The following is a 21,732-nucleotide window of genomic DNA, read 5'->3' as shown; positions in this document are numbered from 1 at the left end:
TCCTAGGCCTAAAAGTTTCTCTGTGCATGAAACTGTCTGTGGGTTTGTCCCATCCAGTTTGGGTTCTTAAGAATGGGTAAGTCTCAAACCTCTACCTCTTGCAGACCCACGGACTCGGGGAGAACATCCTGCCCTCAGCATGACCAGGAATTTTTGACACTCAGCCAACGTGATCCTGCATCTCAAACATTCCATGCTTTCAGCCTCTGGACAGGGAGACAAGTTTGACTCATCCCAAGCAAGTGTGGGAGCTTTGAGCTGAGCTCTGGTGACTAAAAGACCAGCAGGTCCTGGGGTTACAAGGGCTGGTTCCTGCTCCTCTCTCCAAGTGGTCCCATGGGGGGACAGGCTGGAGGCTTGTCTGGGTCCTGCAGCCTCCACAAGGTATTCCTTGTGAATTCCTCTGCAGGCACAGCTGAGGAGAAGGGAGGGAGGCAATTTTGGGCCAGCTCGGAGCTCTCAGGGGCTGGAGGGAGAAATGTGGAGCACTGATTCCCTCTAGTGTGGAGAATGCAGGGCTGGGACGAGGATTCCAGCCCTTCCCCGCTTCACCCGCCGAGGCAATTTACCCTTCCCTGGGATTTCCGGGGAAGGTGAAGTTATTTCTGTTTCACTGGCGTGGTCAGCACTGACAGGGATTTGTCCCTGGGTCTGCAGGACACCGTGGGATTTGTCCCTGTTGCCGAGTTAAACCCAACTGTGGGGGCAGGTGGGCTGTGAGAGGGTGGGAGGGGGTTATGGGCTGTCCTGTGTAGCCCATTCCCACCACTCCCTGCTGTGCAGGGATGCTGGGACGGACACAGGGAGCGTCGGGTCAGATCCCTGCGAGCTTCCATGTGCTGATTTTGTGGCTGGGAGGCTCTGGGGTACCTGGAACCTGGTGCAGGATCCTCAGCCTCCACCAGTGGGTGCTGGCGGAGCGCGGCTGTGCCCGGCCCAGGGAGGGCTGTGCGGGACAGGGATGCTCGCGGTCCAGCAGCACATCCCGCAGGATCACGCTCTCCCCCAGCCCTGCCAGAGGAGAACTGAAGCTCCTTTGCTTCCCCCAAGAAGAGTCCTTCTTGATATACTTAAATAACACCCCGGAGAGCAGGTGGTGCAGGTGGAGACAGGAAACCTCCCCGGTGCAGTTGGCCACGGGCATGTGGGGGATTTTGTAACATCTCTCTCCAGTCCAAAGGCCATACCCCATAAATCAAATGCTATCTCCAGGGCTTATCTTCCCCCAAGAGGGGAATAAACATTGGCAGCAGGACTGGAGGAGCACAGCGAGGATGAGAGCAGGAGGATCATTCACTGATGGCCATGGAAAAGAGGGGCAGCGTGTCTGCTGACAGCCAGGGGTGATCATCTCAGGTGGGGTACAAGCAAATCTGCTTTTGCTTGGTTAAGGGGATTTTATTTCAAGTGCTGATGCTGTGATCCATCCCCTATTTTTAATAAGGAGGATGAATTCTCTCTTGCCTGCACAGCACATCCCCAAAGCCCAGGGTGTCCAGGTGATGGGCTTTGCTCCCATGGCTGTTTGGGGAGAAAAAATACGGAAATACTATTTCCCCCGCTGTTTCATTGACCACTAAAAAAAAAAAAAAGTCACTCACAGCTTTGTTTGGGGCCAGGAGAGGGCACTGGTGCCCTGTCCGTGGCCAGGACAGCTTCCCTGCCAGGAGGATGCCCAGGATTCCTGTCCAGCTGGAGATGCCACCTGGAAGAAACTGCCTCCCTGGGGCTGCAGGACAGGCTGCTCGGCTCTAGAGGAAGGAAAAACAGAGAGAAAAGCCTGGTGTCGGGTAAACCTCCTGATCCATGTCCAAAAGGTGCTGTGATGTGGGAGAAGGAGAGTTCTCGTGGTCCCCAACCTCTCAAGCTGGCCTGGAGCCACCAGCGGGCTCGTGTTTGACGCAGTGAAGACACCTGATCGCCTCGGCCTCCGGGATGGGGAAAACCCAGACAAAAACACTAGAAAACGGAGCAGCAGCTGCCCAGGAACGCCCCAGGGCTCAGGGCCTGAATGGCTGGAGCTGGGGATCGGTGGCAGGAGTCCAGCCCCTCCAGCAGCTCCACAGGAGCTGCCTGTGCCAAGCACCCCGTGTCACCTCGCCGCTTCCTGGAGCAGAAATCTCCAGTCCTGACAATGTCAGTCTGACCTGGGAACTTCCCCTCTCCCACCTCTTCCCCCAGCTTCCCTCCACGTTTTCCTTGTTGGAGCTTCGTTGAAGTCACCCACCCTTTCCTCCCAAGAGCGTGTCCTCTCCCGAGGATGGGGGTCCCTGCTCCAAGGGCAGCTCCAGCCCCCTGACTCCGGACTGGGTTGGAGGTGAGGCTGGAGATCCTGCCCGCCCACCCATCTCTTCGGAGAAACCTGTCTTTCCAGGGAGGCAGAGCAGCATGTGGGAAAGCCGGGAGCCCTGGAACGTGAATTACCCAGGGAGAGATGAATGTGCGATAGCTTGTACCTGGCAGCTACCGATTGAGCGTTAACGCTTTCAGGAGGGGGCTGAGGCAGCGCTGGGCCTCGGGCTGTCACAGGGATGTCCAGGCTGTCACCGGGATGTCCTGCTGCTCTGGGGGGTGGTGGGGTCACCAAGGTGGCACATGGTGACACCTGGGGCCATCGGGGTGACTCGGTCCCTTTCACAGCGCGGAGCTGGGGCTCTGGCAGCTTCCGACAGAAGCAGCCAACATTAGGCAATCTTTTTTTTTTTACCTGTCTTCCCTGGAAGTTGGTAAATACTGCAGCTTTAAACAACGTGGATGAGGAGGAAGAGCTGTCTGCTACTTCTCCCCTCTTCCTAGGAACACAGATGTGCCCTAGAGAGCCTGTGTCAGGGGAGGGAGTCTCCATGTGCCAATCCTGACCCTGTCCCGTATCTTTAGCTGAGGCAGGTTCCATTTCTGCTTTTAACTTTCCTTTGTGTCCCATGTGGCCTCATTGAGGTTCAGGGCAGACTGAGGGGATGCAAAAAACTCGACAGCACAGGCTGGACCACCCTGAGCAGACCCCAGGGTTATCAGCGGCCAAAACGAAGTGCTCGCCGGAGGGGCCGTTCCCGCAGCTCCAACACCTTCCCTCCGGGCTGCTGGTGCTGCTGCCCAGCCTGGCTCGATGCCTCGGCCTCTCCTACCTGTGCACGGCAAAGGGCAGAGCCAAAAGCTCATCCGTGGGGACGGCTGGGAGGTGGGGCAGCCGGCAGAGCCCCCCGCTCTCTCAGCCCAGCAGGCAGGTGCTGCGGGTGCATCCGCGCAGCCGAGGGCGGGCAAACCCAACCCGCCTTTCCTTCCTCTCTCCTCTCCCTCCTTCCCACCCCACCCCACGCCCTGGCAGCGCTGCAGGGACTCATCCATCCATTCCCGAGTTACTAATATGCAAATGGGCGCTTTTGCATGGGCCTGACGCCAAGCTGCTGGGTGTCAGGGCACCCGAGGGAGCCGGAGGTGGGGCGAGGCGTGGCACCGCGCCGCATGCTCACCTGGCCCTGCATGGCAACAGGCAATGGAGCTCTAGGTCCCTTCGGGAGCGGACCCACGCCCGGTTCGAGAGGCAGCGGGTGGCAAGGGAGGGAGGGCAAACTGGCAGCCCCTGGCAACCTGGGGCTGACGGCAGGAGGCTGGGCACACCGCGGATTTCCCTCCGCCAGCAGGATGGTGAACCTGGAGTCTGTGCACGCAGGTAAAGGGCGCTCGAGGAAGGACCGGGCTGGAGCTCGCCGCGTAGCTGGGACCGTGGGCTCGGGGAGGAAATGGGGTTGCTCTGATTCCTGCCACCTTTCCTCCCTTCTTTCCCTCCTGTTTTCTCCCGCTGGAGCGCCTGGTGAAGTGCCCACATTCCTAGCTGGGGATGGATGCTGCCCCGGTTTATTTAGGGGGCTGCCAAGCCATGCCCACAGTGTGGGCGCAGTGCTCCCGCTGCCAGCCCCGACGTGGGGCTGGCAGAAAGCTTAGAAACGGCTTGGGAAATGAGTGTTTAGTGGGACCTGTGGGTCCTGCCATTGGGATAGAGCTGGGAGGAGTGAGAGGGGATAAATTCTCGGAGGGATGCAGCAAGGGTGAAGGGAGGTGTGTGTGTGTGTGAGAGAGAGATGGGACACGGGTTGGAAGGAGAAAAGTTAATGGCAAAGAGGGAAAAGGAGGGAGAAATGAATGAGGAGGGAGCTGTGGGAGGCTGGGTTGGGTGAGGAATGAATGAACAGGGATACTCAGAGAGACTCCTTCCAGAGGGGCTGATGCAGAGATAGTCTCACCTTGTCTCTGAGCAGACCTTGCTCTGCAGTTAGCTGGGCAATCCCTGCCAAATCCCTGGGAGCTGTGCTCAGCTCCAGCTCACCCTGACAGAGCTTCTGCCCTCAGCTCAAGCCCCTGAGCCCGAGGGGAGGGACCACATCCCTGGGCACACGGAGCTGAGGGCAAGGCTGGAGTGGGAGCAGCCAGATCCCGACAGCCCTGCCTGTGGCAGGGGCAGGCAGGAGGCTGTTGGGGTGCAGGAGCCACGTGCCCTGCTAGTGACCTGTGTCTGGTGCTTTGTGCAGCACAAAAGGCTCTGTTGGCCCCCAGATTGGAGGGTTGGGGAGGGTTCATCCATCAGTCTTGTCCAAGGCTCATTCCCTTGGGTGCCTATGGGCATGCTGTGGGTGCTGGGAGTCCTGCTGTGCAGGGAGAGCTGGGGAGGGTCTGTGCTCAGGGCTTGTAGCCCCTCAACAAGCCCTGCCTGCCTGTGGGCTCGCAGACAGGCCTGAGGGCAAGGCAGATGGTGCAGCAATGCCACCGCCTGCCACAGGTCAGGCTGGCAGAGGTGGCCAAAGCCTCTGCTCCAGGGCTGTTTCCAACCTCTCCAGAGCTCTGGGATGCCCACAAGCCCCTCTTCCCTCACAAAAAGATTCCCCAGATCGATACTGTGCCCTCTGCCAGAGCCAGGGGCATCACTCCCAGGGTGGGTTTGGCCAGGAGCTGCGCAGGGCTGGGTTCCATCCCCCCCGTGCTATCGAAGCTTTTCCCTTTGTGCAGGGAGGGAGCCCAACACAGGTGGGAAGGGGTTTTTTTTCACCCTTGTGCAAAGGCAGTTTAGTATATTCAGCTCTGGGGGCCCCCAAAACCTCAGGGTCCCTTTGTACCAAGCTGCTGGCAGAGGTGTGCTCCCATTTTAACGTGGTCTTTTCCAACCTCAGTGATTCTGTGGGAAGACACACAGAGTGCCAGGTGAGGGTGGGCTGCTCTGGCTCTGCACACCCTCCTCCCTGCTGAGAGAATTCCCTGGTGGGTACCACCATTTTGGATATTTCCCCTTTCCTGCAGCTTCCAGAGGGGCTCAGGCACCTAAAGCACAGAGCACTCAGCAGATTCCAGGTGATGGTCCCCCTCCTCCACCGCCGGATTTCAGTTTTAAAGTCATCAGGCTGGTTTACCCTTGCCCATGTCTGAACAGCTACGAGGAACAAGGGCTTGGGAAAGGCTTTATTTGCTGACACCGTTTGTTTCAGCAAAAATATAGATGCAGATATATCCCCAGAGAAGTGTCTGCACTGGTAGAGCTCCTTTGGTCTGGGTGAACAAACCAGCTACCCCTACTCCAGGTATGTTTGGGAGCTGAGGTGCAGCAGCACATTTTTAATATGGCCCAGGCCGCAGTGGCGGCTCCTAATAGGGCTGTGGTTTAGGATTAGGCAGTCCTAAGTTGTGTTATTTTTCCCAGAGAGGTTTGCTGGTTATTTTTTTTTTTCCCTAGCCTGCTTATTCTCTGTGCCTTGCTAACCTGGCAAAGCTGTGTGCAGTTGGACTCAGTCTCACAGCCTGCCTTGTCTCTGAGGGACTTTTCTTTTTGGATGGAGCAGAGGTCAAACCTAGATTTGCATCACTCTGTCCTGGTTATAGTGGGAGACCCTTAAATGTCAATAAAAAAGGTGTTGGCTACACTTCTATCATATTAGAAAGTGATTCCTCTGTATGTCTGCTGCTTGTTCTTAAGGATCATGGGAGGATGATCCACAGCCAGCCCCAAACCTCTCAGATCAGTAGGTTTCGATAAAAAAGATTTTCCTTTTCTTCCTTCTCTTTTTTTTTTTGTTTGTTTGTTTTTTCCCCCCACAAGATATTTAAACAGCAGTAACTTGTGCACGTTTCTGATGGGCATTTGAATCTTGGTGAAAATCAACTCCTGGTGCTGTTTTCACGGGGATCTCAGGGCATCTCAGTCATCTCCCGGCTCCGGGAGGAGGGGAGCTCACTGATGGATAACATGTGACATTGTATTCAAGTTGCAGCAGCAATTCCTCCTTCCCTCCCCACCCACCCCAGGTTATGATGGCTGAGGGGGTGGGGGATCACTCCTGCAGGAGGGACAGAGCTTCTCGTGCTTTGCTTTTTCTTCCCTCCCTCAGCTCTGTCTGAGCTCTTCCAGTTCTTGCTCTGTGCCCGTTCAGGTCTTGGGGTTTAAATATTTCCTTTCACTAACATATATTTGTTTTTGTTTGTTTGTTTGTTTTATTTTTTTGTTTTTTTTTTTTAAGCTTTCAGGCTTTCTCACCAAAGCAAGCACCAAACTTCTGCAGGCTTTTAGATTTTTCTTCCTCTATTTTATGAGAACTTGCCTCTTTTTTTTTTTTTTTTTTAAGATACTTTTTTGGCAGGCAGCAAAACTTTGTGCTTTGTAGATTGCCTAAGTTAGGGTCCCTTGGCAGTGTTACAAGACAAGAAGATGTTTATAGCTGATGGTAATTACTCTTCCTGCAGTAGAAATGCTTTAGAAGCCCCACTAAACATTCATGTCTTAATTGCAGAGGGTTTATTTGAAGGGGAAAAAAAAAAAATCCCACAACTCTTTTCTCTCTCTCTCTCTTTCCCCTTGCTCCTTAATATAATTTGAGGGAAGGAAGTTTCTGAAGTATGTGAAAGTTTCTGCACTCAGATATAAAATCCTGATTTTTTTTTCCCCTGCCTTTATTCGTTTGCTGAAGAAAGTTTCAAACATTAACTTGATCAAAGATATTAAATCTTGGCCAAAAAGCAGATTATCTGCTGTTTGAATAGGGGGGAAATAGAACCTGAACACACACAAAGCTCTGCCTGTTTTAGTGTGAGCAACAGAGGGAAATGGGTATAAAACCCTACAGGGCTCTTCCAATCCTTTTGGCCGTTTGGAAGTAATAAAAGGTGGATATAGGGAAGAGGAAAAGGTTTGCATGATGCTTTTAGATGGCTTCCACCTGCCTTCCCTACCCCAAAAAACCCACAGCAAACAGCGGCCCAGCTTCCCTGCTGTTGTTGTTCCCGATGCAAATGGGATGAGCTTGTGGCCGGGATTGGCTGCAGGAAGAACATGCAAATCACTTGGGTCTTGATTAGAAAAAAAAAAAAAATTATCTCTTTTTTTCACCCCTATCTAGTCTGGAAAGAGTTAAAATTCCCGTGCAAAAAGGTGTAAGAGCTGAGGGGGTGTCCATCTGAATTTGAATAGATATTCTCCCTTCTTTCACTGGCGTGTCCTTGGCCTCTTTTTTAAGGAGGAGATGAGCAATCCAGTGTGAAGTTGACCATTGCCACCTTTTCTTTCAGCCGTGCCCGAAGGAGAAAGTGGCCCCGGGTGTGGTGGCAGCCATCACTTCAAGGGTAAATGACAAATTTGTTGGCCTTGATAAGGATGGGAGGAGAAAATTCAGGAGCTTGGTGGGGAAGGACTCTTTGGGGACGACACTTTGGAGCAAAGCAGCTTCTCGGTGGCTTGTGGGGGGTGTGAGCACGTGAGAGAAAACAGGGAGAACGGTGGGCAAATAGGGGATTGGATGGAGTGGGGAAAACAAGCTGAGTTTGATGGGCCATCTTGAGGGACAAGGAAAGGATTTGGGAGAGGAGGGGAGAGCTGGGAGGGGTCCCCTGCCAATCCAAGTGTGGTGGAGGACGGTGTCCAAGGGAGGCCACCCCAGCAGGTTTGGGAAGCTCAGGGGAGAGGCCCGTTGGGGTGGAGGGGGCTCTCTGTGGTGACTTGACCCCTTATCCTGTAGGCTGAAGGGTGGGGACACAACAGCAAATTGGGGAGGGGGGGGTAAGGAGTGAGGGGGATGCAAAGAGCAACAGGAGGGAGAGTGCATCCTCGGAGCTGATGAATATTCTAGTGCCTGTATGTTGAGGAATCAGAAATTTGAAAGTCTGATGGTTTATTATAATTACACATTCATTTGTGCTCTTTGGTGGAAGCCACATGTGCCTGTTGCCTGGGACTGTGACCTGTTATTAAAATCAGTTGTGCCTCCTTTTGCAGAGATCAAGATGAGCGGGGATGCGGCAGATTCCACAGACACCCGGCACGAACCGGACCAGGTGGAGCCAGGTAGGGATGGTCTGGGATGCGAGGGACACGGGCAGGGGAGGGGGAAGCAAAGGGAAGCAAAGGGGAGTGTGGGTGCTGGAAGTTTCTGCTTTGCTCGGCTCCTGTTGCTGCTCCACCGAGCTCTTCCAGCCAGCCCGGGAGTCGATCAGGAATGCGCTCTGGGCTAGGATTGCGCTGCTATCTTGATCAGCATGCAAGATCCTCTCCCTTAATGCCCTCTGTGGCTTCAGCAGGGAAATGTGCTCAGGCCTTGCCAAAGGAATAGTGGCACTGGAATGGTCTGGGTCCCGCTCAGTGTCCATCGCACAGGGAATCAGGGAATCCTGGCAGGGACGTTTCCTCAGGCAAAATTAAGCCCTTTTTTTTATTTTTTTTTTTTTTTTTTCTGGTATGTGTGTAGAGAAAAATGGGAGGGACTTCAGGATTAATCAAATCCAGTTAGGTAGTTCCAGGAAAAAAAAAAGCACGCATTGCTCTGCATCTTGAGGCACGATTGGGTTGTCACCTCCTCTGACGCCTCGCTGCTCAGTGGCTGGAAGAAGCCTCAGGATTCCTTGAACAGGGAAAGCTGAGGAAGAGGGTGATGTTTTAAAGGGGATAGCACTGATTTCTGCCAGGTTACCAACCCAGAGCTGTGAGAGGCACCAGAAAAAGAAACACATTTCTGCCATCAATTCTCCCTCCCACTGCCTGCAGTGAGCTCGGAATGCAAGACTTGAACCCGGAATGTCACAAATTTAGTAGTCACGTCCCTTTTCAGGCAGAAAAGCAGCAATAAGAAATAATTTTAGCAGCCACCAGGTATAGCAAATCAAGATTATTAAAAGCTGTGCTGTAAACTTAAAAATTAAACCTTTTAAACCCAAAACTGGTAGAGAAAATGTAGAAGAATCAATTATCCCCTAGCCCTAAGCTTGGGGCAGGGGGATGTGTAAGAGCAGGTTACAACTTTAAATGGAATGATTTTACTGTTTCTCTTTCATTTATATAATTTGAGATAACTTGGGAAAAAAAATGAGATTTTGGTTAATCCAGAGAATTTTAAGCATGTTTTAAAGGGACTAAACACATCCTTTTATTTAGAAATCCTCAATGTGCTCTTGGCTATTTAGCTGGGTTATTTGACATAATCTAAGGCAGAGATAAAATCTTGTTCTATTCACGTCCATGAACTCTGATTGACTTTGGTCAGCTCAGCTTCTGCTCGGGGCTCTCAGATCACCCCGAGTTGGTTTTTGAGATCAATATTTCCAAGCTGCTGAGCAACAAACACATCCCAAACCTCCCAGGCTCTTCCAAAAAAAAAAAACCCAAACAACTCTGGTGGCTGTTACAGGGCCTTAAATCAGGAGCTGAAGCCTCCTGAAATGTTTGGCACACAGAGTTGATGGATAGCAGGGTTAATCAAGATTAGGGAAGCCGGGTATTTGATTCTGGTTATTAAATGGAGTGGGATGCTCTGGCTGCTGCTGCTCTTGGAGTCAGCAGTGTTAAAGCAGAAGGTGGCAGCGCATTTGGTTGGATAAAATATGGAGTTTTTTTCAGCCTAAGCTCCCCAGACAGCCATTAGCGTGAGCTGCAGCCCCTCTTTCGAGTGGTAATTGAGGAAAAGAAAGCGCAGAAGTGAAGTCAATTTGTTTTAAAATAACGAAAGCCTTCGCAGCAGCATTAGCTGCGCTCTAGGAGCCTTCAAACCGAGCAGGGAAATCAGAAACGAGTAAATCACCTTCATTTGCAAAGAGTGGCCCAAAGAAACCTGCTGAAATCTTGCTCTTTGGTGATCTGCTGGGTTTCTCCAGAGATCACCGAGTTGGCTGCCAGGAGACACAGCAGAGGGTCGGGAGCTGCTTTGTGGGGGTGTCCAACAACAGCCACGACCCCCTCCTGGGGGTGTCCCCCTTTGTGACCCCTCGTGGGACCCTCCCAGGGTGGGGCTGCCTGACGCTTCAACCCAAAAACCTCCTCGTGGCGTTTCCCCCCCTCCCCTCTTCTTTCAGACCATTCTGTTTATAAACAACAAAAGCTCTTTGTACTGAACTTCCCTGGAAGTTTTTATTTTCCCATGTGCACAGCAGTATTTACTGCAGCAGCACCTAATGGTTTAGTGTTTTGGTTGCCGGCTTCATGTGGGGAAAAGCTGTTTTCTGATGACTCATTAATTGAAGACCCATTTCCTACTGAATTAGACCAATCCACACAACTCCCCGGGAATCTTGTTACCCCCAAAGGAGAGGCCTGTTCCCAAACTAACAATAGTATACCTTACAAAGACTAGAAACCCTTCGAGGTGCAGATATCCACAGGCCTTTCATCACCAAGAGCTGCAGACTGGCTCCAAGAAGAATTAAATATATATATATATTATATATATATATATATATATATATATATAAAATCCTGGAGGGAGTTGGGTGCCAAAATGCTTTTGTAAACCAAGCCCTTGATCTAAACCTGATGCCCAAAGATCTGATGGGAAGTGTCAGGAGCAGAAGCATAATCTCATCCTTTCATATCTCCGCCAATTCCAGGCTTAGAGGGGGGGAAAAAAAAGGGTAATTTGGGGCATTGTTTCACTTTGAAAGTGTTTTGAAATAATTGTGGGGGGTTTTCTTTTTTGAGAAAATGGTTAAAATTGTTCTTCTTCCGTAGGAGGTTTGGAAAGATCAGGCTTTTTATTTCTTTTTTTTTTTTTTTTTAATTCAGCCCAATTTCATAGAAAATGCTTCAAAGCTTTTGAGTAAGGTATTCTCCCAAAACCCAGGTTGGTTCCATTCCAGCCTCTCTGAGTGTACTGGTTGTAATGGAATTTTGCCATTTAAAAAGAAAAAAAGGGAGAAAAAAAATAAGGAATATCACCAACCCTTCTCAACCCTGTGCATCTTAATCCTTCATTTACTTCCACTCTGCCCTTTTTTATCGCGTGTGTGAGGGGGGGAAAGGGCAACAGGCACCAGTTTCTCCCAGGGGGGCAGCGGGTTGGATGTTTCTCCATCATCCAGGAGCTTTGGGGGTCACTCCCAGCCTGACCCCTCCAGTCTGGGGGTCCCCCTTTCCCTTTCCCTGCGTGATTCCAGCCTGGTTTAACTCGTGGCTTGAGCTCCCAGGCAGTCAGTCCCGCTGACTCCATGGGGGGTAATGACAAGCAGCGAGTTTTCTGCTTGGCTCCGAGCTCTTTTCATCTCTTTAAACTGATGAAAGCCATGCCAGCAGAGCTCTGGGTTGATTTTTTTGATGGGAACTGTGGGGGCTTGGCACTGCCGAGTGTCGCCCCTGGTCTTGCAGCCCAGGGGCAGAGAGAGATCTCCCCCTTCTTGTGGTTTATCTGAGCCCTCGGTATCTGATGCAACAAAACGCTGAGGTGGGACTTGCCCCTGTCTGTCTGTTTGTTTGTGTCAGACACTTGTTCCCCCGTTTATCTGCTCGATCAAAACAGGTTACACCAAGCCGAGCTACTTCCCTTTGATTTCATCTGTTGAGGCTATGGGGGGGAAGCCAAGGCTTTTACAAAAAGGGCGATAGGGAAGCTCTTCAAACACAACCATCGGTAACTGAATAGCTGCGGGCGCTGCCGAGCATCTTCCCTCCCCACCCTGCATCCCGGGGAACTGCCCGGCCTGCCAGGAGCCCCGGGAGGGGCGTGCTGGGCACCCCAGCACAGGGAGCAGAGCCGGGCTGTGCGTGTGTGGGTGCGGTGTGGGACAGCCCTGCAGCCTCCTCGCTGCCTTGGCAGGGCTGGGATTGCTCCCCAGGACAAGGGGGGTTGGGGGTGCCAGTCAGGTCTGGCAGCTGGAGGGGCAGGAGGTGGGGAGAGGGGTGTGGCTGGATGGGGAGGGCACATGGAGCTGGGACACGGGGCTCTGGTGGCAGTGGGAGCAGGGTATGTCACCCTCACAGCCTGGGTGACCTCTGAGTGATTTGGAATATCCTGAGTTGGAAGGGACCCACAAGGATCCTCCAGCCCAACCCCTGGCCCTGCACAGACACCCCAACTATCCCACCCTGTCCCTGAGAGCGTTTCCAAACCCTCCTGGAGCTCTGGCAGCCTTGGGGCTGTGCCCACTGCCCTGGGGAGCCTGTTCAGTGCCAACCACCCTCTGGGGGAAGAACCTTTCCTGAGATCCACCCTGACCCTGCCCTGACACAGCTACAGCCATTCCTGAGTCCTGTCCCTGCTCACACTAAACAGAGATCATGAGGAAGCTGTAACAGCCATGGGGTCTCCCCTGCAGAGAGCAATAAAGCAGGTTCTCTTCTCTGCAGAGTAAGAAAGACCCTTTCTTTTAAACCTCAAGAAAATCAAGTGCTTAAGGGCTCTGATGCTTCTGCTTCCAAGTGTCCCTTTTGAGGAGACCCTGCTGAGAGTGTCAGTCTTCCCTTGCATCCTCATCTTCATCCAACCTGTGCCTGTGCAAGGATGGCAGCACCAAACACCTCTGCTGCTGGCACGGGATATCTGAGGGCCCCTGGCAGTGGAGCAGAGAGCAAGGGCAGCTCTGAAACTGGACACCAAAACTCCCACCAGAGCCAAATCCCCTCCCAGTACCCATTTTGCATGAAATCCACGTCGGGGCAGATGGAAGATCAGAGCCCTTGCCTCAGTCTGCCACTCCATGGTGCGGGCTCAGTTAAGTGTCTTCATTCCTCAGCTCCAAAGGGAGGGTCCCGGTCTCTTTTCCCACCTTTTTGACAGGGTGGAAGCCAGGGATGGGCAGAACAGAGTCCTGATCTCTGCTGGGCTCTGGGAAAGCTGCTGGTTCTTGTATTCCCACCTCAGCTGTTGGGGTAGGGTCTCTTTTCAAGGTGATGGCTCATCCTGGAAGAGGGAATGGAGGTTCTGGTCTTTGTGTCAGCTTCCAGCTGAGGTGAAAGGCAAGGGATGGCAGATGGAGCACCCACCAGCTCATCTCAGTGACACCCTCAGCATCCAAGCAAAGGGCTTGCACCACCCGAGCTTCTTCTTTTCGCTGTTACCAGGCTTGGAAACACCTTGCCAGGCCGAAGTCTTTTGAGGAAAACTTGGCCTCTCCTGGCCCTGCTCCTAATCCAGTCCTTGGCTACGCCTCTGCTCTCCAAGGCCAGCTCTCCCTCGTGAAACTTTCCTCAAAGCCTCCAGGATTTCTCTCGTCTCTTCCCCCCCGCAGCCATGCACAGCCCCGGGACAAGTCCCGAATAAATGAAAGCAGCAGCAGTTGGGCTGGAAACAGCTGGTTGCTATGGCAATTGGGGCTGCTCGGGATTTGCATAAGGCTGATGATTTTCATAGCACAGCCACATTTAAGGCGAGCAGGAGAAATTTCCATATTCCCAGCTCCGAGTCAGTTGGGGCGTGGGGGAGGCCAGGAGGGGGATATTTGAAATTCAAATGAAGGTGATTAGGGTTTGAGGTTGGGTTATTTTATTTTTTTTTTTTTTCCCCCCTTAAACATCCCATTATGGAAGAGGATAAAAAAGGATGGGGAGGGGAAAGGGGAACAAAAGGCTGGTTTGACTTGAATTAGAGGGGCAAAGGAAGAGCTGGTCTGATCTGCCTCTTGCCTCTGGTCTAAGAGAAGAGACTTGCCCTCTCCCAGCACCTGCAGGTGAAATGTTTTCCGTGGGAACAACTGCTGCCCTCGGGTTTCCTTCTGGAAGCTGCCCGAGTCTCCCACAGTTGCTGTCCTGCTCTCCCCCCTCTCCCTGCCCCACACGAAGGGAACATCACAGGGGGACGTGGGGATGGGGTTTCTCTGAGGCACCGCTGACAAAGGGAAGGCATTTTTATAACCCGGGGGTTTCCACCCAAATGAAACACTTGAGTGCTCAGTGAAAGCTTCCCCTGGAGTCTGTAGCTGTCTGAGTCAGCACAGATTCACTTTTGCCAACCAGCCTCAGCTTTCCCATGGAGATGCTCCGATGGTTTGGGCTGCTTGTGCCTCCAGAGCCTCAAAAACTCCCCATCCTGCTCACACTTTGCCCTGCTCCCTTTGAAAAGCACTTTTTGAGTGCCTTGGGAGCAGCAAGCATCCCAGCAGGATCCAGGGAACTGCTCAGCTGCAATCTCTGCTCCCCAGTGCTGGTGGGCACAGCTGGAGGGAATCAGGGGTAACCACTAGATGCAGAAAAGGTAATTTAAGTGAGCTCCCACCACCCAGGGCTCTGGGAACAGCAGCACGAGGGCTGTGACTTGGTGTTTGCTTGAGTCTCCAGAGTAAATTGAAATCCTGAGGAGTGTATTTGATGCTGAGTATCTTGTTTGCTTAATAGAACCACATCCTTCTCGGTGCAGGTGAGCATTTTTGCAGCCTTTACAGCATGTGGGTCAAGTACCGTTTATAGCTGTGTAATTGTTGCCACTCTTTTCTTTACCAGCGCTCGGGTAAATCTTTTAACTACACGTGTTGTTTGAGGTGAGAGATTTAAACAAGCTTAATTTCTCAGCCTCTAGAAAAAAGCACGTTGAAAGGCTCCCTGCAATCCTGCCTGCTCTGCCAATCTCTGCTTTATCAGCTGGGGTGCTAAAATCCTCAGGATGGGTGAGATGAATCTTAATTTCAGATATTCGATACTCTGAGGCTGGAGTCTGACCTGCTCACCCCGGGCTCCTTGTGCAGTCGCTGATGGAAATAGGTGTCTCCAGAAGGTGATTCATCTCCCTGCTCTCTATCTCGGGGGTGAGACGAATTGCCCTCTGGAAGCGCCTGCTTCCTCTCTCTCCGTGGCTGTAAAGGCAGCCTAGAGCAATTGGCTCACAATTAGACACCTAAAAGTTAGACGTCTGAGCCCAGGCAGCCGAACCCCCTGCCTGGTGTCTGCCTGGCACTTTTCCCCCATCTCCCGTTCAGCTGTTCCGAATTTCCCTCCCAAATGCGCTGCAGCAGAAAACTGATTCCCTGTGGGAATTCCCCAACACCTGTTCGAGATTGAAATCACCTCCTAATTCCCCCGGCCCTTCCAAGATCAAACCGTGGGGTGAATTAAGTGGGGTGGGGAGGGGAACGAGGTGATCCCCTCGGGTCGCAGCGCTGTTGGGGTGGCTGGGTGAGAAGCTGCCTGTCACCTCCCCCCCTCCCCGAGGTGACACTGCCTGGAGAAGATGAAGGAGCGCTGCAATCTGGATTTTCCTTCTCTCCCCATTACGGTGCTTTCATCCCCGAGTGCCTGACTGGCTCCGCAGCTCCCAGCGGGAATCGTGCTGCTCCTGGTACAGCTCCCGTCTCTCTGCTTTTCCAGAGCAAACGCCGCGTCCCGGGATTTGGGGGGGGGGGAACAGGCAGAGGGTGGGGGTGTGTAAGTTGTCCGGAACTGTTCTGCTTCTCCCATCCCCAGAGAAACCTCCCCAGGCAAACTCGCACCAGATCTGATGCCAGTGCTATGCAAAACAGCTGCCAGGTGAACCAAGGAGAGCTGCACGGTCCTAGTCTGCCCTGCTAAGCCGAGCTTATCGCTGCCTTTCCCCTCCCCACACCCTCCCCCTCCCCCAATCCTGTCCGGAACACCCAGAAAGAGCCCTGTTTGTGCGGGAAGCTCCTGGGAATTGCAGTGCAGGAGCTCAGGGCAGCCTTTCCCGGTTGAAATCTCAGGGCTTCCCCCGGTTTGATGCAATTCAAGGAGGGCAGGACTGCATCTTGCAGATGCTGGAGATTTTGGATCCCATTGTGTCTGGCTGGTGTAGCAAGAGGCAAGTTGTTGGCTGGGCTGAAGCTCCATTAAAATTAGTGGAGTTCTGGCAGTTTACAGCAGGAGAGAATCTGCTGCCACTTACACTTTTCTTTCTTTTTATCTCCTGGAGCTAGAAAAGATAAAATCTTAAGTGCAGAGTGTTTGAACAGCCCGTTCCTTTCAGGAGAGGAATGACTGCTGCAATGTGAGTCCTGAATGTTGACAGAAACTGGGAGGAAACTGAGTCTATTTTTAAAATATTTGCAGGAAAGTTACTGATTTAGCTGAAAGGGGAGAGTTGTTATCCCTATCACACCCAAACCTTGCCTTGCAGCTGGAAACACTTTAATTTTACATGAAGTGAAATAGAAAAAGACCAGATTTGTTTGCAAATAAATCTGTGCACAAACACTGGCTGGTCCTGCTGAAGCCTTGAAGAGATTTGTGTATCCAGCTCCCATTTACATAACCACTGGGAGCACAAATCACCTCGCCCACTTCTAAATATCTCACTCTTGGACATCTAAGCCCCAACTAGTTGCCCCTGGGTCCCTTGGGAGTCAATTAAGAGGAATAGTCATCTCCAGAGGGCCATTCATCTCAGCTGGAGATGGGTGTCTGAGATAGGTGGGATGAATGGCCTCTGGAGGTGCCTATTGCTCCTCACTGTCTACCCAGGCAGCCCGGGGCAGTTCTCTCAGACTGAGACACCCTGAGTTACCCCTGAGTTAGTGTCGGTCTCCAGGAATATTTGCAGTCACAGAATTCCTGGCTGAGGTGCTCCTGGTCCCCCCTGTTGACCTGCAGTGGGTAGAACTTGGAGGATGCTGTGTCTGACCTTGCAGGAGAGGCAGGGGCGAAGGCAGGTCAAAGTCTGCCTGTGCAGGGAGGAAAAAGAGGTGGGAAGCTTGGAGGAGGAGGAGGAGGAGAAAAGACTGTGCAGGAGAAGTGATGTGCATGGAAACTGTTCCAGCTGCACATCCCAGGTTCCAAGTTTTGGGGTGGATGGCGGTGACTCAGACACCTTCACCAGGACCTAGGGATCTCCCTCAAGGCCTCTGAATGTTGCCTCATCAACATGCTGCACTTGAACCGTGAGTGCAGTTCCTTTATCCAAGAAACCAGGAGATTACCTTTTCCTTCCTGTTCTATTTTAGCGACTGGGAACTTTTACTTCCTCCCTCTCTCTCCGGCTTTTCTTCCCTTTAGCTCCTGCCTTCAGATTGCATCAACCCCCCCTTTCCCCCACCCCACACCGTGGGTTTCAAAGGTAGAAACTGCAGGCCTTGAAGATCCTCCTGGAGTCCTGCTCAGGTGTGTGGATGCTGATTGTGATCATCCATTAGCACTATCAGCATTCCCATCGGTTGGATGTGCAGTTGTTGGCTCTGGAACGCAATGAATGAACCCGATGATTCCCGGGGCGGGAGCAGCTGGAGAGAGGTGGTCAGGGAGCAGATGGCTACAGGGAGGGGGAGAGCACGTGGCAAGCTGGAGGTTGTAGCAGGAGCAGGGAATTGCATGGAAGGAGATAAAGACCCGAGATTGGGAAGAGAGAAAGCTTTGAGGAGCAGGTCGGGAGGAAGGCAGGAAGCGAGGGCAGGCTGGAGCAGAGCAGAAATGCAGCCAGGCTGGGGGAGAGGGCACGGAGCTGGATCGTGGTTGAGGTGCAGATGGTGAGGAGATAGAGGGAGATCTCAGAGCTGATGGGGGCAACAGCTTGTTCTGCTGCTAAACAGCGCTGTGGCAAAGTCCTGCAGCTCAGTTTTCACAGTCAGTGCTGCTGAACATTTCAGATTAAAATCTCCAGAGCTGTTTCTAGATAGCAGAGAGCAGGCTGCCATGAAACTGTTATCGTTGACTCTCAAATATTTTGCCATCCATGAGTAATTGTACCGAGCACACTCCCCCTGAGGATCTCAGAGGGCCACGCTGATTCACCTGGGAATGCTCTGTGCATGGAAAACTGCAGGCTGGATTAGGGCAAAGGCTTGTACAGCTGAGGAGAGCAAGTCCAGGGGAGAGCTGGATTTGCACTCCTGCCTGCACAGCCTCTCCCAGCTGCTTTCCAACTTTTTTGCAGGAGACATGAACTACTGAGAAACACGATGTGTTGAAGCTTGATCAGATCACAGGGCACGGGCTCTGCTTTCTGGGGAACGTTATACTGGAAAAAACAGGAGGAGGGGCCCCCGAGGGCTTGTGTTGGTGGGATGTGAACAATTTAAGGCTGTTTATCACAAACTCGGTTGGAGTGGAAGAGAATGACTTGGGGAATGCATTGCAAAGGGAAGGGGTTTCTTGGGGTTGCCTTTGCAGCTGAAGGGCTTCGTGGAATCCCTTAAAGCATTCATATCTGTGGAGAGTACAACCTTTCCTCTGTGATGTTCTTGATGAATTTGGCAGGTGTGATGGAGGGGGGGGGGGATGTTTATCATCAAAGGGGAATGAGTGAGGGCCTGTGCGGTACCTTCAGGCTGAAACCTGTCTGATTTTTCCCCCTGTGCCTGCCAATCTCTTCTGGAATCAAGGAGACGCCTCTCGAGCACAACCCCACGGCACCCTCTGTTCCTCCAGATATCCCATAATTACCCAGTGCCACACGGGTTCCTGAAGATCCCAGGCTCACAGCCCTGGCCACCTGTTTGCTGGCCTTTCCCACAGTTAGTCCAGGCTTTGGGTGCAGTGCCTTAGTCCTGGGTTTCCCTGGATTCCTGTGATGTCCTCCCGCTCACCCCTGCTGGAATCTCCCTTGCAGTCAGGGAGATTTCCCCCACCCTTTTGTGCTTGGCCAGGTATCTCCCAGGAAGAAACACTTCTATTATCCTTCAGCAGAGGCTGATACCATTAAATGTCGTAAAAGCTGATTTCATCCTTCCACTGCTGCGTTCCCAGTGACTCCCCCTTCCTCCTCCTCTCCTTGCTCTGAGCTGAGCCAGCCCCATGGCTGTGGGTCCATGTGTTCTGAGTTCTGGAAGTCTCCCATCAGTGCTGACTGTCACCAATACTGAGATGTTTCTCTGTTTGTTTCCTTGTAGGCAATGAACAGAATGGGCTGGACTTTAACAGGCAGGTAAGACTCTCCCTGGGTTCCCAGGTATTCTCCTGCTTTCTTGAATGACTGTTTTTTAATTGCTCATCATGCCGAGTCCCAGGCAGCTCCTGCTGAGAGATAAAAACTGTTAGGGCAGAAGCTGCCATTAAACAGACCACAGAACTTCTTCCCAATTCCCCTTGTGGGATAGAATGACAGATTACACCTCTGGTTTCCCTCTTCCTATTTCATAGAAGTTCAGCTAATTACAGAGTTTCTTTAAATGACCACTTGCTCAAGGGTTTTGCTGGCCTTTTCATTTTATTTTTTTTATTATTATCACTTAGAAACAAAAGGCAGCTCAGTTAGAGTGGCAAATGTGCAAATCCCTCCCCAGAGCCCCGTGCACTGTGACAATGAAAGCGCTGTGGTATGCGAGGATAGAGGTACAGGGCTGACTCACAGGAGTATCAGCAGGGACTAAAGATGAGGTGGTTTGAGGTCTTGGAGTGTGTGTGGGTCAAGACCAGGCCTGCCTACCCCAGATTCCTCTTTGCAGGGCAGTGGGGAAAGGGACAGCAGATAAAGCTGCTCGAGTGCAGGAGGGACCGTGGTCTCTGCTGTGTTTGCTCTTCTCCTGCTCTGTGCAGCTCAAACCAACCCCTCAGTCGGTTTTTTGCTAAAAACAACTCACTGAGTGCCCGCAGATTTTCATATGTGGCTCTAAGAAATCCCTGAGTGTCACCTCAGAAGGTGACAGCTCTTCAATCTGTGCAGACATAATGTGAGGGTGGGCAGGCCCTGGCACAGGTTGCCCAGAGAAGCTGTGGCTGCTCCGTCCCTGGAAGTGTCCAAGGGAAGGCTGGACAGGGCTTGGAGCACCCTGGGCTAGTGGAAGGTGTCCCTGCTTGTGGCAGGAGGGTGGAATAATCTGATGTTTAAGGTTCCTTCCAGCCCAAACCATTCTGGAATTCTATGAAAATGCTCTCTGAGTCCAGAGCTGAGGGCTCCCGTGGCCACCAGGGCTGGGCTCAGAACCTGTGAAACAAAAGAGGAAAATCAGCCTGAGAAACCTCCCCTGAGCTGCTGCAGGACTCTGGGGGGTGGATGGGGAGCTGGTGCCAGGGAAGCAGAAGGGGCTGTAACTCCATGGACAGCCACGAGCACTCACAGCAGACGTTGGCAGCACAGCAACCTCCCTGCTCCCAGCTCTGAGCTCGAGGCTTGCATCCCTTTCCAAAGGCTCCCTGCTTGCAGCAGGGGGGCAGCTGGACCTTCTCAGGGTGGCTTTTTTTGGTCCTGCAAGCCCTGCCCCGGTGGCTCTTGCCTGACACATGTCAGAGAGCTGCTGTTTGTTTGTTTGCCTTGGCTGCTCCGGCTCTGGGTGGGTCGTAACTTCCCAATCAAAGGTGTCTTAACACGCTCAGCCATCTTCCAGGTTTTTGGAATACCCAGCTGAAAACAAAAAAAGCCTTGTGTCTCCAGCTCTGTGGATTGCAGAGCCCAGAGCACAGGCTTTCCACACGCCAGGAGAGGAATCCAATCTGCTTATAAGTGCAGCGATAAAAGAAAATTCCCTCCAGATAGAAATGAGCACGAGATCGTTCCCCCGGCGCAAACTTTTCCTATGGCAACACCACAAGGATTGTTGGGGCTGGAAGCTGGGCTGGGGTTAATCGAGGAGACTTGGTTGACTGTGGTGGAGCATCAGAAGTCATCTGACCCCCTGTTTTTAAGGTCCTGGTCCTCTTCATGTCACTGGTGGTGAAGTTTTGGGGGGGGGGGGCAGGCGGGCTTGCTCTCAGTAGAGTTGGCTGGGTAGAAACTTCTTCCTCCTGAAAAGAAGTTGTGGTTCTGTTTGCCAAAATCTGTTTTGTCAAAGGGTTTTTGTAGCATCCACTTCCCACTGCTGGTTTGGTTTTGGTTGTTTTTTTTTCCTCTTAAAACAAAGGGGCGACACAAAATCTTGTTCATTTGTGCCAGCACCTCCCTGTGAGTGAGTAGCAAACCTGACTGGGGATTTCACAAGATCTGCAGAGCAAAAGGCTGTGAACAAGCTCGTTTTATTGTTTGATTTTATTTTTAATCTGGTCCAAAGCCCCACTGTCTGCCCAAGGGGTTTTGCAGTGATGTCAGGGATGGGGGTGTAACAGTCCGGGAGTGGACACAGGGCTGTGCAAGTGGCTCTTTGTCTCCCTCTCTTGGCTCTCTCAAGGCCATGTGTAGACTTATTTAAAATTATTTAAAATAATAATTATTATTTTGAATTATTGTTATTTAAAATAATAATAATAACAACCATTATTATTATTATTTTAAATTATTATCTTAAATGAGCGTGAGCCCGAATGCACACGGGTTCCACGCTCACATTTCGGGTTGACCTCAGCTGTTGGTGAATTCATCCACAATTTAGCAAATAGATTTCAAAATGACAAGAAAAAAAAAAAGAAGGAAGAGAGGAGAGAGATGGAAATATCAAAGTGTTTTCATGTAAAATCAGGTGCTGAGCTCTTTCATTAGGGGTGGAGGTTGGTGGGTTTTTTAATTTGGTTTGGGGTTTGAGGTTGGCTTTGGGTGGCTTTTTTTTCTTTTTTTTTTCATTAGCTTGCAATTCAAGTTTTCAACCTGAAGCCAGAGAAGGATGGTTTGAAACCCAACTCCAACCTGACTGCAGGAGCTGCTGAGCTGCCTTTGACTTTATTTGGAGTGCTGGGCGCTAATCACTTTGAAGATCATAAAT

General features: G+C 51.9%; 1 protein-coding gene across 1 annotated transcript in view; it reads left to right on the top strand.

Moving 5' to 3' along the window:
* The first annotated feature begins 3,384 nt into the window (after positions 1-3,384).
* The window catches only part of POU2F3 (POU class 2 homeobox 3), a 38,531-nt gene continuing 20,183 nt past the window's right edge, over positions 3,385-21,732 (top strand). Inside the window, 4 exon segments of the mRNA XM_050323236.1 lie at positions 3,385-3,670; positions 7,546-7,599; positions 8,249-8,317; positions 18,994-19,028. Of these exon segments, the coding sequence (XP_050179193.1) occupies positions 3,385-3,670; positions 7,546-7,599; positions 8,249-8,317; positions 18,994-19,028 (444 nt within the window).

This window comes from Myiozetetes cayanensis, unplaced genomic scaffold, assembly GCF_022539395.1.
Source record: "Myiozetetes cayanensis isolate MyiCay16 unplaced genomic scaffold, myiCay2020 scf29, whole genome shotgun sequence".
Lineage (NCBI taxonomy): Eukaryota > Metazoa > Chordata > Aves > Passeriformes > Tyrannidae > Myiozetetes > Myiozetetes cayanensis.
Note: the sequence above shows the minus strand (reverse complement) of the source record. Positions and strands in the feature narration are given on the sequence as shown.